This window comes from Stomoxys calcitrans, chromosome 3 (assembly GCF_963082655.1).
Source record: "Stomoxys calcitrans chromosome 3, idStoCalc2.1, whole genome shotgun sequence".
Classification (NCBI taxonomy): domain Eukaryota; kingdom Metazoa; phylum Arthropoda; class Insecta; order Diptera; family Muscidae; genus Stomoxys; species Stomoxys calcitrans.
In genome coordinates, this window is record NC_081554.1 from 51,836,514 (window position 1) to 51,851,259 (window position 14,746).

General features: G+C 41.5%; 1 protein-coding gene across 1 annotated transcript in view; it reads left to right on the forward strand.

Annotated features, from left to right (window-relative positions):
• Positions 1–13,795, forward strand: part of LOC106085798 (lipase 1) — a 28,327-nt gene extending 14,532 nt beyond the window's left edge. Inside the window, exons 4-7 of the mRNA XM_059365456.1 lie at positions 7,938–8,149; positions 8,205–8,348; positions 8,416–8,553; positions 13,334–13,795. Coding sequence (XP_059221439.1) covers positions 7,938–8,149; positions 8,205–8,348; positions 8,416–8,553; positions 13,334–13,795 — 956 coding nt within the window. The remainder of the gene's footprint in view (positions 1–7,937; positions 8,150–8,204; positions 8,349–8,415; positions 8,554–13,333) is intronic.
• Positions 13,796–14,746: the final 951 nt, after the last annotated feature.

The following is a 14,746-nucleotide window of genomic DNA, read 5'->3' on the forward strand; positions in this document are numbered from 1 at the left end:
AATTACTTCCACGCAAAATGGAAACGAAACCCAATGAAAGGCGAAAAACAAGGATAAACAAGGATGCTGCTCTTTGCAGCAAATGGCCAGGATTAAAACTATGCTTGCAGTGTAGTTGATGGCTTTTAATTAAATGAAAGTTGTGCCAGACTTAACTGAACACACCCTGTGGGTGAGACACAAACGGCAGATCCTTTTGCATTGCCGTACTTTAATTCGTCAATATATCATTATCAGGAAATTGCTATTAACTTGATTTCACATTGTTGTGAATGAGTTGGAATATTAATAATCCAGGTACAAGCACGCACTGCACCTTAAATGGATTTAAAATGGCCAAACCATTATGTGGGTTCAATTTAATAGGAGCCACAGGACTGACAGGCTGCACATTTCCCATGAAAATATTTGCAATTTAATTTCGAAATATTTCGCAGGGACGAAAATAGGTAAGAAATTATTTCGTATTGACTCAGAGTAACCGTTGAGTGGAGGGGACGAGATTTCATTTTGCTCCTCGAAGAAAAAAAATCCGTATTCCGGATTTGTTACCTATTAGGAAAAATTTTAAAGCTTTTCAGGAGTAGGCTCAAAATGAACTCCAAAGACCAAAACAGCTGCGGTGGTGGCATCAGACCGCAGCATGTTATCCTCCCCTCCTATAGGTGTGGGTGCCTTAATACCTGCAGTCGAGAGTAATACTTCAAGCACACAACCAGTCGTCAGACTAACAAATGAGAAAGAGACAGATAAACCAGAGGGATGCACAGTTCATCCCCAGCGTTTAAATAAAGGTGATGTTTCCGATTCACCCGACAGCGACAGTGTCAACGAAACAGCCATCGCAGCCGAATCGAGAGATGAGGGCAGCGGGATGACAGCAGAAGTAAGCGATGGCTTTGCTAAGCTCACAAGCAGACTGAGAAAGCGATGCGGTGCACCGGCAGCGAATTCGGGCGAAGGCGCAGGATGCTAGAAGGGATAGAACTGACATTCCAGGCACTTCTACGGAAGCTGGAAAGAGAATTAGATATGTCGAAGAGCATAACACTGCCAAGATGCTAAAGAAGAACAAGTAAAAGCGTGCTAAGTTCGGCCGGGCCGAATCTTATATACCCTCCACCATGGAGCGCATTTTTCAAGTCCTTTTCCCAACATCTCTTCTTAGGCAAAAAATGATATAAGGAAAGATTTGCTCTGCTATTAGAGCGATATCAAGATATGATCCGGTTTAGACCACTATTAAATTATTTGTTGGAGACCTGTGTAAAATGTCAGCCAATTCGAATAAGAATTGCGCCCTTTGGGGGCTCAAGAAGTTAAATAGAGAGATCGATTTATATGGGAGCTGCATCGGGCTATCGACCGATTCAGACCATAATAAACACGTATGTTGATGGTCATGAGAGGATCCGTTGTACAAAATTTCAGACAAATCGGATAATAATTGCGACCTCCAGAGGCTCAAGAGGTCAAGATCCCAGTTCGGTTTATATGGCAGCTATATCAGGTTATGAACCGAATTGAATCATACTTAGCACAGTTGTTGGATATCATAACAAAACACGTCGTGCAAAATTTCATTCCAATCGGGTAAGAATTGCGCTCTCTACAGGCTCAAGAAGTCAAGACCCAAGATCGGTTTATATGGCAGCTATACCAGGTTATGGACCGATTTGAACCATACTTAACACAGTAGTTAGATGTGATACTAAAACACTATGTGCAAAATTTCAGTCAAATTGGATGAGAATTGCGCCCTTTAGAGGCTCAAGAAGTCAAGACCCAAGATCGGTTTATATGACGGCTATATCAGGTTATGAATCGATTCGAACCATACTTAGCACAGTTGTTAGATGTGATACTAAAACACTATGTGCAAAATTTCAGTCAAATCGGATGAGAATTGCGCCCTCTAGAGGCTGAGGAAGTCAAGACCCAAGATCGATTTATATGGCAGCTATATCAAAACATGGACCGATATGACCCATTTGCAATACCAACCGACCTACACTAATAAAAAGTATTTGTGCAAAATTTCAAGCGGCTAGCTTTACTCCTTCGGAAGTTAGCGTGCTTTCGACAGACGGACGGACGGACGGACATGGCTAGATCGACATGAAATGTCGCGACGATCAAGAATATATATACTTTATGGGGTCTCAGACGAATATTTCGAGTAGTTACAAACAGAATGACGAAATTAGTATACCCCCATCCTATGGTGGAGGGTATAAAAAGAGCTACACGCTTTCAAGTACTCTGGGAAGACCAAGCCAGCCCCCGGCCTCCAGTGGAGTCTCCAGACAGTTTCCTGCGGAGGGAAACAAATTCGGAACAGGAATGAAGGAAGAATGGAGCAAAACGACACTATAGACATCACGGAAGGGAATGATGGTCGCTCAGAACGGTAAGGAGTTGCCCTCTTACGCCTGAGTGGCAAAGAAGCACAACAGAGATGAGCTGACTTATAAAGTCATCAATATCGACAGTACATCCGGTAGGATTCCACCAGATCATTGGTCCCAAGTGGAGGATCTGGTTAACGAGCGAATTTTCCAACATGTGTGGAACTCTGTAGAGTGTCCACCCATACAAGTGATGAACTGCGAGTATAGAGGCTAGGAGAAAGAGGAAGGAACTCTCCTTGTGGTTGGCATTGATTAAGTCTCCGTGAAAAGTTTGGCTAAGATGTACTACGAGAGCAATGCTGTCTTTTTATACCCTCCACCATAGGATGGGGGGGATACTAATTTCGTCACTCTAATTGACACTCCTAGAAATATTCGTCTAAGACCCTACAAAGTGTAAATATTCTTGATTGTCATGACATTTTAAGTCGATCTAGCCGTGTGCGTCCCTCTGTCTGTCACAAGCACGCTTATTTTCGAAGGAGTAAAGCTAGTCCCGTGAAATTTTGCACAAATACTTGTTATTAATGTAGGTGGGTTGGGATTGTAAATGAGCCATATAGGTCGATATTTTGATATAGCTGCCATATAAACCGGATCTTGGATCTTGACTTCTTGAGCCACTAGAGGGCGCAGTTCTTATCCGATTTGTCTGAAGATTTGCACGACGTGTTTCGTTACGACTTTCAACTACGGTACTAAGTACAATTGAAATTGATTCATTACCTTATATAGCTGCCATATTAACCAATCTTGATTTTTTTCTTCTTGAGCCACTAGAGGGCACATTTCTTATTCGATTTGCCGGAAATTTTGCACGAGGTGTTTTGTTTTGGATTCCAACAACTGCGCTAAGTATAGTTGTAATCAGTCCACAACCTGATATAGCTGTCATATAAACTGATCTGTGGTCTTAACTTCTTGAGCCGCAAGAGGGCGTAATTAATATCCGATTTGGCTGAAAATTTGCATAACGTATTTTGTTATTACTTCTAATAACTGTCCCAAATACGGTTAAACTCGATCCATAACCTGATATAGCTGCCATATAAACCGATCGGGATTCATGACTTCTTCAGCCTCTAGAGGGCGCAATTATTATCCGATTTGGTTGAAATTTTGTATAACGGCTTCTTCCATGACCTTCAACAAACGTGTCGAATCTGGTCTGATTCAGTCTATAGCCTGATACAGCTCCTATGTAAACAGATCTCCCTGTGTTACTTCTTGAGCCCCTAAGGACGCAATTCTTATTCGAATTGGCTGAATTTTACACAATGACTTCTACTATGGTCTCCAACATTAAATTCGATTATGATCCGAATCGATCCATAACGCGTTATAGCTCCATTAGCAAAACACATATTTTATATCATCCTTTGTTGGTCTAAAAAGAGATACGAAGAAAAGAACTCAACAAATGGGATCCATTGTAGATGGTATACAGAATTCGGCCCGTCTAGATTTAGCACGGTTTTACTTGCTTATGATTGGGAAAACTAGAATAGGCAAAAATCCTCTATTGAGACATCAGGCCGTGCAGTGACAGGTGACTCAATACCGCCCAACATACAGGGGGCTGACGACGAGACAATCACCGTCTCTCTTAATATTGGGAAGACTAGGATAAGCAGCGCAGTGGCGAGAGACCCAACACAGCCTAACGAACAAGGAAACGACGACGAACACATCACCGACTTCAAGATTCGGAAGACTAGGATAGGTAAAGATCCTCATATTGAAACATCAGGAAGCGCAGCGACAGGTGTTTCAATACAGCCTAACCAATTGGGGGTCTACGATGAGACCATCACTTATTCCCAAGAAACCCATTTACTTAAGATTTGGAAGACTAAGATGTGCAAAGATCCTGGTATTGAAATAACAGGCAGTACAGGCACGGGAAACACAATACAGCCTAACGAACAGAAACCCGATGATGGAACCATTACCGACTTTATAAAGATTTGGAAAACGAGGATAGGCAAAGAGCCTTTCCTGACTGCACTGCCTAACATCAGGCAGTGAAGTGACAGGAAAGTCAAATCAGCCTAACGAGCAGGGAGCGGGCGATGAGATCATCTCCCATTCCCAAGAAGCACATTTACTAGAGGACACACACCTCCACCTGAGCGAGACAGCAACACACGCTCTGATGGAGAACGTCAGCAAGGGCAAGATTTATATTGCATTAATTCTGGAGTCATGGACGACCCGGAACAAAGTTTCTGGACTAAACCATATCAACTACCAATTATTTTATCCCAACACTGGTACTCGGCCGAGGACCTGCGTTATTTGTCATAAAAATTTAAATTATATATTTTCCCCAGAGTTGTCAACGTCGGATGCAACAGTGGTGAGACAGGGAGACGGTGGAGTATACCTGGTATCACTTTATCTGCCGCTGCAACGGCAGGTATTAGATGTGACGATATGTTCGGAAAATCTAATCGATGAAGTTCAGGACTGGAGGTTCTCCATGGAACATTCTATCGCTGACCATCGCTAAATTAGGTTTTGAATAGCAGCTAGCGCCGAATCCGATAAGCTTCCGGAATAAGTTGAATAACAACAACAAAATTCTGAAGGCTACTCAGAAGAAGACTTGGGCAAGATAATTTAGATTGTCCAAGCATAGAAGAGATGGACGAAAATGTCATAGGATTACGACTGCACTGGTGGGGTCGTTCGAAGATAGTTGTACTCTTCGGGAAAGGAAATCAGCAAAAGATAAACCCTGGATGAACGGGGGAGATTTGCAATATTGGGAAGGAGGTCCGAAGGCTTTTAACCAAGCACGTCGCAAAAAAGCAGAAGTTTATTGGGATGTGTATAACACACGGCTCAAGGACTACAATAAGATTACCAAAGCAGCAAAACGTGCCTCCTGGAAGATTTTCTGTGAACAGGCTGATAGCGTTAATGAGGCCGCCAAGATAAAAAAGTATCTCTCAAAAACCCATGTCCAAACTAAAACTTTGGTAGACCAAATGGGAGTGAGAGCAGAGACAACGGAGGACATGTTGGGGCTTTTGAATCCTTCAATGCCAAACCTACACCCTACGGTATGAATTGACATCGAGGGGGCCTTTATCAATGTGCGGACAGATACACTAATCCAATGCATAGACTAATACCGGGTGAGCCCAGTCCTTAGAGACTGGATAAACCATATGCTAAGGAACAGGTGGATAAATTGTGTGTCTCATGGCATAAATATAAGGGAGAAAGTGGCACAAGGCACGCCATAGAGAGGCATTTTATCGCCACCTATTACCCTATAGGTAATAGGTCATTTATAGGTGACCACCATAAATGACCTATTACGGATGCTGACTGAGGAGGGACTTGAAACCGTCCACCATGCAGACGATGTTATAATACTTTTAAGGGGTAAGGATCCGAACCACCTATGCAGAAGGGCCAAAAGGGTCTTACATATGGCATATGACAGGGCTAGACGTAGGGGTCTCAATGTTACCCCAGAGAAGACTGAAATCTGCCTGTTCACAAGGAAGGCGAAAGTAGGCAAATTTGACGCACCACGTTTCCTCAATAGAATAATTTCGATATCTGGCAAAGTCAAATAATTAGGAGTGATCTTGGATAGAAACCTTAATTGGAAGTGTCGCATTCAGGAGCGTACTGAAAAGGCTCACAGATATTGGGCACTATGTAGACGGGCCGTAGGCTCGAAATGGTATCTAAATCCGAGGATAGTGCACTGGCTTTATAGGATAGTGATAAGACCAATACTTACTTACGCCTCAGTAGTTAGGTGGACTGCTATGGAGAAAAAGTGCAACATAAGGACCATGTTGCCTCGGCATAGGTGGAGTCCACCAGAGGACTGGAGACTATTCTAAAAATCCCAACCATTTACATACAGATTAAGTGTGAGGTAGCCACTGCGGCTAAGAGACTTTAGCCGATGAGAGAATGGATTGTGGATAGGAGCAGCTCGTTCCATCGTGGTATAATCGAGGCGACGGTAGGAAATCTAGAAGGAGTGGAAGAGATTTCCGATCGGGTACCTGGGACGACACTTGAGGTCGAGTGCGGGGCACTGCTGCCAGCGGCACAGTTTTAGATTGACAGAACCCTAGTATTGCCATCTGGACGATCATGTTACACGGATGGATCAAAGCTAGAGGACAGAGTAGGCCTGGGGTCTACATTGAGAACCCAGGGACTGAGATCTGTTTTAGACTGCCTGACCATAACACGGTTCTGCAGGCGAAGGGCAGGCGATCACGGAATGCGTGAGGTGTGTGGTGCTAATACGAGGACGTCGAGTGTGAACATCTTTACCGACAGTAAAATGGCTATAAGGGCAATAATAACTAGGATGCAAAGATCACGAAAAATGTTGTAGTGTTAGAAGGAGATTAACTTCTTCTCTGAGGATGGCACAATCAGCATCGTTTGGGTGCCGGGCCATAACGGAGTAAGGGGGGATAAAAAGGCAGACGATCTGGCGGTGACGGTCAGAGAACTGCAGTCAAAAAACATGATTAATCCGAAACCTTTCGGGTCGACGCAGTCCGTTTTAAGGTTGTGGGCGAAAAACGCGCATGTAAAACTGTGGAATAGCAAAACAGTCGGTAAAATCCAAATTTGCCCATGAACATTCCATTAAGGAACTGGGGCAAACTTCTCACATATCGATGAGTGCTGTCCGATTCAATTTTAAGCTCAATGATAAGGGACCTCCTTTTCCGAACAGCGTGACGCAGAGCGACACCACTTTTGGGGAGATGTTTTTACATGATAAAGTACCTCACAAATGTCGCCAGCATTAGGAGGGGATAAGCACCGCTGAAAATTTTTCTGATGTTCCCACCAGGATTCGAACCCAGGCCTTCATTGTCATAAGCGTACATGCTAACCGCTGCGCTATGGTGACCTCCAGAAACAGTCGGTAGGACGGCAAAAATCCTATGAGGTGATCCGGATCGTGTGAGGAGGAAGCGGATCGTCCTTACATGTAAGGACGAGGCTATTACCGATAGGAAGCAAGAAGAAGGTCAGTATAGCTAGGACTACGTGTTCACTTATGTAAAATCGGTGCTGCAAGTGATTACATGTGTATGGCATGCGGGGAAGATGAGGAGACGTTGGAGCATTTCCTATGTCATTGCCCGGCTTTCGCGACTAACAGATACCGGCACTTAGGTGGGGAACACAATACCAGACATGAACCAACTTAAGGGCGTGGCATTGAAAACAATTAGGGATTTTGTAAAGAGCTCAGAATTTTCTTTTTCTTGTTAACTTTTGTAGTATTTAGAGCGCACAATAATCCGATTACTGGCTCAGGTGTATGTCCTTAACGCCATGAGGCGGATTAATATCCGCACCCTCTTTTCAACTCTCCCCAACTTCTTCCAATGGCTCTTTTGAAGGTGTTTAGGACAAGAGCTGCCTTTCTTGTTCTTTCTAAAATGTTAGATTTGTAGTTCAATTTCCTGGCCAGGTATTTTGCGCTTCGAAATTAAATTTCTTTTTTCTTTCTCCTTTCAGCCTATTTACTCGCCGATAACAACTACGATGTGTGGCTGGGTAATGCTCGTGGAAATCGTTATTCTCGCAATCACACCACTTTAGATCCAGATGGTAAAAAGTTTTGGGAATTCAGTTGGCATGAAATTGGAATATACGATTTGCCAGCTATGATCGATTATGTCTTAAAGACAACCGGTTTTAAGCGACTTCAATATGCGGGACATTCACAGGTAATATCTAGAAAGTTTTTCAAGCAGTTCATAGTAAAAAATATTTCTTCGACAGGGTTGCACGGCGTTCTTTGTTATGTGTTCCATGAGGCCGGAATACAATAAAAAGGTGATAATGATGCAGGCCCTAGCACCGGCGGTATATGCCCAAGAAACGGAGGAACATCCTTACATACGGGCCATTAATTTATACTTCAATGTAGGTTCTGGGAAATTTTTAAACAAATTGGTTTTTCTGATTGTGGAATTTTTGTATGTCATTTTAGACTTTGGTTGGCAGCTCTATAACGGAAATGTTTCATAATGAATTCCGTTTCCTGTGTCGCATGACCGAAGAAACCGAAAGGCTTTGTATAGAGGCAGTGTTTGGTATCGTGGGCAGAAATTGGAATGAATTTAATCGGGTAAGTGGTGTGTTGTAATAACCCATTTAAATAATGAATGTTTCAGAGGTCAAGGGAGAACATTGAATTTTCCCTACAAATAAAATTTCTATAACATTTAAAGTTTTCATAAATTCCTCTAAAAACCAAATATCTATGGAATTTTCTCTAAAGACACTTAAAATTTTCAAAGAAATTTCCTTTATGTAAAAGACTTCAGTGAAAATTTTAGTGAAATTGTTTTTAAAAAGACAACATTTCAGTGAAACTTTCTCTAAGGACAAAAGTTTAGTGAAATTGTCTCCAAAGACAAAGTTTCAGTGAAATTTTTTCTTAATACAAAACTTCAATGACATTTTTATATAAAAAATTTCATTGAAATTTGCTCTCAAGATAAAATTTCAGTGAAATTTTGTCTAAACATAAAATATCGGTGAAATTTTCTCTAAAGAGAAAATTCTATCGATGTTTTCTCCAAATCTTAAAATCCAAAAAAAAAAAAAAAATCAGCCAATCGGATAATAATTACGCCTTCCAGAGACTCAAGAAGTCAAGATCAGAAGTCGGTTTATATGGGAGCTATATCAGGTTATGAACCGATTTGGATCATACTTGGCACAGTTGTTGGAAGTTAAAATAAACTATTGGGTTGCCCAAAAAGTAATTGCGGATTTTTCATATAGTCGTCGTTGACAAATATTTTCACAGCTTGTGACTCTGTAATTGCATTCTTTCTTCTATCAGTTATCAGCTGTTACTTTTAGCTTGCTTTAGAAAAACAGTGTAAAAAAAGTATATTTGATTAAAGTTCATTCTAAGTTTTATTAAAAATGCAATTTACTTTCTTTTAAAAAATCCGCAATTACTTTTTGGGCAATCTACATAGTGCAAAATTTCAGCCCAATCAGATAATAAGTGCGCCCTCTAGGGGCTCAAGAAGTCAAGATCCGAGATCGGTTTATATGGGAGCTATATCAGGTTATGAACCGATTTGGATCATACTTCGCACAGTTGTTTGAAGACAAAATAAAACACCTGGTGCAAAATTTAAGCCAAATCGGATAACAATTGCGCCCCCTAGCGGCTAAAGAAGTAAAGATCCGAGAACGGTATATATGAGAGCTATATCAGGTTATGAATCGATTCGGATCATACTTGGCACAGTTGTTGGAAGTCAAAATAAACTACATGGTGCAAAATTTCAGCCCAATCAGATAATAAATACGCCCTCTAGAGGCTCATGAAGTCAAGACCCGATTTGGATCATACGTCGCAGGTTTGTTTGAAGTCAAAATAAAACACCTGGTGCAAAATTTAAGCCAAATCGGAAAACAATTGCGCCCTCTAGCGGCTAAAGAAGTCAAGATCCAAGATCGGTTTATATGGGAGCTATATCAGGTTATGAACCGATGTGGATCATACTTCGCACAGTTGTTGGAACTCAAAATAAACTACATAATGCAAAATTTCAGCCCAATCCGATAACAATTGCGCCCTCTAGAGGCTCAAGTAATCAAGATCCGAGATCGGTTTAACTGGGGGCTATATCGGGATTTAAACTTGGCACAGCTGTTGGACGTTACACCAAAAAACACTTCGTGCAAAGTTTAAGCCAAATCGGATAATAATTGCGCCCTCTAGCGGCTCAAGAAGCCAAGATCCAAAATCATCTTATAAGGGAGCTATATCAGGTTATGAACCGATTTGGATCATACTTCGCACAGTGTTTGGAAGTCAAAATAAAACAACTGGTGTAAAATTTCAGCGAAATCGGATAAGAATTGCCCCCACTAGAAGCCCAAGTAGTCAAGATCCGTCGTCTAATTGGCCCAAATACATCTTCACTGGGTTAACCTTAAGACTTCTAGGTCTAGCCCAGTCGTAAGTCGTGTAAGACCCTTTTGGTCTTTCTGCTTTGCTGACTCGGATTCTTAACCCTTAGAAGTATTGTAACATCGTCGCAGCAGATTGGTTCAAATCTCTCCTCAGTCAGCATCCGTAGTAGGTTATTTATGGTGGTCACCTATAGGAGGGGCGATAAAATGCCACCCTGTAGAGTGTCTTGTGCCGCTTTCTCCCTTACAGTTATGTCATGGAACACACAATGTATCCACCTGTTCCTCAGCATATGATTTATACATGATGTCAGGTATGCTCCACCGTCTCCTTAGCTCAGCACTGTTGCATCCGTTTCCAATGTATCCACCTGTTCCTCAGCATATGATTTATCCATGATGCCAGGTATGCTCCACTGTCTCCTTAGCTCAGCACTGTTGCAATTGACAACTCGGGAGAAAATAGAAAACTTAAATTTTTATGTCAAATAACGCAGGTGCTCCGACCGCCGAGTTGGTAGCTCGCTCAGATTGCCAGTGCGTGGGTTCGATTCTCACCAGAGGCCTTGGTCTGCCGCTACTGTGATATCACAATGGATTAAAATTGTCTAAGTGAGTCTGAAAAGACTCCCACTCTTACCTAACCTATCGCAGATGCTCAGCCGAGTTCCTGTGGATAGTCCAGAAACATTGTTGTAGGTCCTTCATAGCTCCTGAATTTAGGCAGTATGAATCTTGCCCTTGCTGATTTTCTTCATAAAAGCGAAAGCAGCCATTTAGCTGCGTTGGTGGTTTATCTGAATGACCTCAATCATTGGCCCTCCAGTAAATGGGCCGCCTGGGAGTCGGTGACGGTGTTATAGTCCGCTCCCTGCCTATTAGGTTGTATTGAGTCTCTTGTCACTGCACTGTCTGATGTTTTAATATAAGGATCATTGCCCATCCCAGTCTTTCCAATATTGAGAAAGCCAGAAATGGTCTCGTCGTCGGTCCCCTGTTCGTTGGGCGGTATTGAATCACCTGTCTCTGTACTGCCTGAAGTCTCAATATTAGGATCTTTGCCTATTCGAGTCTTGAAAAAGACAGCCTTGGACGTGTAGAACGTCTTGCCTTTAGTCTTAGCCAAACTTGGCATGTAGACTTGGTCAAGGCCTACCACAAGAAAAGTTTCTTCCTCCATGAGGACGACTACGCATTTCTCCGCGGCCAATCGCATAGAAGTTTATACGAGGGAGAACCACTATAACGACTGGTTCTATCCTGTGCCTGGGCAAGCTCGCGAGGCAGAGCCCGTCGCAGAAATTCATATTTGAATGACTGGAGTAGAGAAAAACATTGTTACAATACGATGACGATCTGTTTATTGAATGTTAGAGGCTAGAACTAAGATCTATTGACTGAGCTATTAGATACGTCTCAACTGGGGCCCAGTGCGGTAGGTGGGCTGGAGGTATAACTTTTGCCGTGTGGATTGGGTTTGATATGTCGATGACCATTATGCTTGGTATCTTCGCAGTTGAAATTCCGGCCTTTTGGTCCCGTTTAGAAATCCTAGCATCATGTACAGCCTGTAGCCTTAACAGGCGCGTTAACACCTTTGGTTTGGTTCGAAATTGGCCGAACCGCCGTCTCTATTCATCAATGGTCCCTCTGATATTCAAACTAAACTCGCTTCGATATGTCCCCAATTTTTCCCTGCGGAATCTGTATACCCTCTACGTTAGCAGTGGATTGGCTATGACTTTCTGGTAGTCGGCTAGCCACTAGCATGGCAAAAGGTTCGGTGGGCCGTTTCGCGCATTTCCCCCAAACGCTGGTCTTGTCGTATCTCTACTCACGGTCCCTGCTCGGGCGCCACCATGCTTTTGGTCGCGGATTTGATGCCTCATCTTTTGACGAAGACTTCCGCCTTTGTGAGCTGGGGGATGTCCACGTAATGGAGATACTTTCAATGAGCTTTTTGCCGATATCATGCCCTATACTCGCAGCCCATAATTTGTATGGGTGGACCCTCTTCAGTGATCAACCCATGTTCAAAAAAGCGCTTGTTAACTAGATCCTCCCCTTGGAAGTGATGATCTGGTGGAATCCTACTGCATGAACTGCTGACATCGATGACTGCATACGTCTGCTCATTTCTGTTGTGCTTCCTGGCCACTTTGGCGTAAAAGGATGGCTGCTCTCCTTTTTCAACGACCATCTTCCCCTTCCGTGATGGCTGTGTGTCCTTTTGAAAGTCACAGTCTTACAGGGAGGCTCAGGCGCCGTAAGCTCTTCCTTGGTACCTGTTCCGACTTTGTCTACCTCCATAGGATACTATCTGGAGTTTCCATGCAGGGAGGGCTGGCTTGATCTTCCCAAAGTACTTGAAAGCAGGGCGCACTTTTTAGCGTTTTAGCAGTCTTGTGTTCTTTGGGAGATGTGAATTTCTTTCCAGGGTCCGTAAAAGTGCTTGGAATGACAGTTTTATTTTTATCAGAACTCTGCACTTTCGCCCATTTCGATAACCCACTCGTAGCTATCTTAAAATATTGGGTTGCCCAAAAAGTAATTGTGGATTTTTCATATAGTCGGCGTTGACAAATTTTTTCACAGCTTGTGATTTCTTCTTTCTTCTGTCAGTAATCAGCTGTTACTTTTAGCTTGCTTTAGAAAAAAAGTATATTTGATTAAAGTTCATCCTAAGTTTTATTAAAAATGCATTTACTTTCTTTTAAAAAACCCGCAATTACTTTTTGGGCAACCCAATACTTTAAACAGTTTTGAGTAATATGTAGTCCTATTCCGAGATAAAGATTTTTTTTGAGGAGCGAAATTAAAATGCTGAAGGTTACTTTACTTTGTCTCTTAAGACAACATTTCTGGTAAATTTTCTCTGAAGACAAAATTTCAGTGCACTATTCTCTAAACACAAAATTTCCTTCAGAATACGAATATTTTTATAAAAATATCCTTCTTTTTTTCAGAAAATGTTCCCCGTCATTTTGGGTCACTATCCTGCCGGTGTGGCTGCTAAGCAAGTCAAGCACTTCATACAGGTCATAAAAACTGGAAAATTTGCTCCCTACAGTTATAGTACAAATAAAAATATGCTGTTGTATAAGGAACGTGAGCCACCCAGCTACAATTTAACCGCTGTTACAGTGCCTACCTATGTGTATTATTCCAAAAATGATCTGCTGTGCCATCCCACTGATGTAGAGGCTATGTACGCTGATTTGGGAAGACCTATTGGCAAATATCTGATACCACAAAAGGAATTTAATCACATGGATTTCTTGTGGGCCATCAATGTGAGGCGTTTGGTATATGCCAGAATGATGCAGGTTTTGGGTAAATACAAAGATAGGCGCAATAATGCAAGTGTATACCCAACGCCTAAGGATGCCACCAAACCTGATGATGGCGACTCTAAGGAAGTCAAGTGAAGGGAAAGGAGTGAATGGAACCTAAATAATTAAGTATTTATTTTAGCGGTCTTAAGTATTTATTTTACAATATAAAAGAATTTTAATAAAAAAAGAAAAAGTATTGGTATGTTAAGAAAAGAAAGACTTAGCTAATGCAACTAGAGACATTTGTTATTTAAAGTAGATAACGAATGAAAGTATCTTCTGGTATGGTATGTTAATTTAATTCAAATATCTCTTCCGGCAAAATTTTTATTGAAATTTGTAGTTGCTCTACACCATAGCTGGCAAACTATTGATAATCGCAACATTTGATATTTTAGATTTTTCTATTAATAAAAATCGATTGTATCAATACTATCGCGTAATTTCCCATCACCTATATTTCAAAAGAATATGAGAAGTATAAATCAAAAGGTCGATCAATGAACACACCGAATAAAACCAAATTAAATAAAATCAATCGGCAGTCATGAGGGAGATCATGGAACAAAATTCAACCGGATTAAATTGCGCCCTCTATGGGCGCAATGTATCTTATAGGATATATTCAGTGTCGGATCGCTTATTTTTGTTAAATTTTGCAAAAAATGTAAATTTGGCGATAATACCGATAGCAAAAATATCAATCGATATTCAATGTCGATAGTGCCATTGATATTTTGCCAGCTTTACTTTAAACAGCAAAACGACGCTTTCCACAAATAAAAAAAAAGAAAAATTTTGATAAGAAGAATTATTAAAAATTCGATAAAATTTTGCATCGACATGAAGAATTCTTTCTATTTTAATTTTTAATTTTTGTTTGTTTCTCTTTCGAGACGAGCTCAACGATCGAAGACGCAAATGGAAAAGGAAAGCCAAAGATAGCAACACACACGCGTTTCGTCTTTGGTTAGAAGACTTTTCAACCATATTAGGTGTGTTGGCTTCAAGGGCCGTGCGTTGGTATGTTGTATTTCAATCATA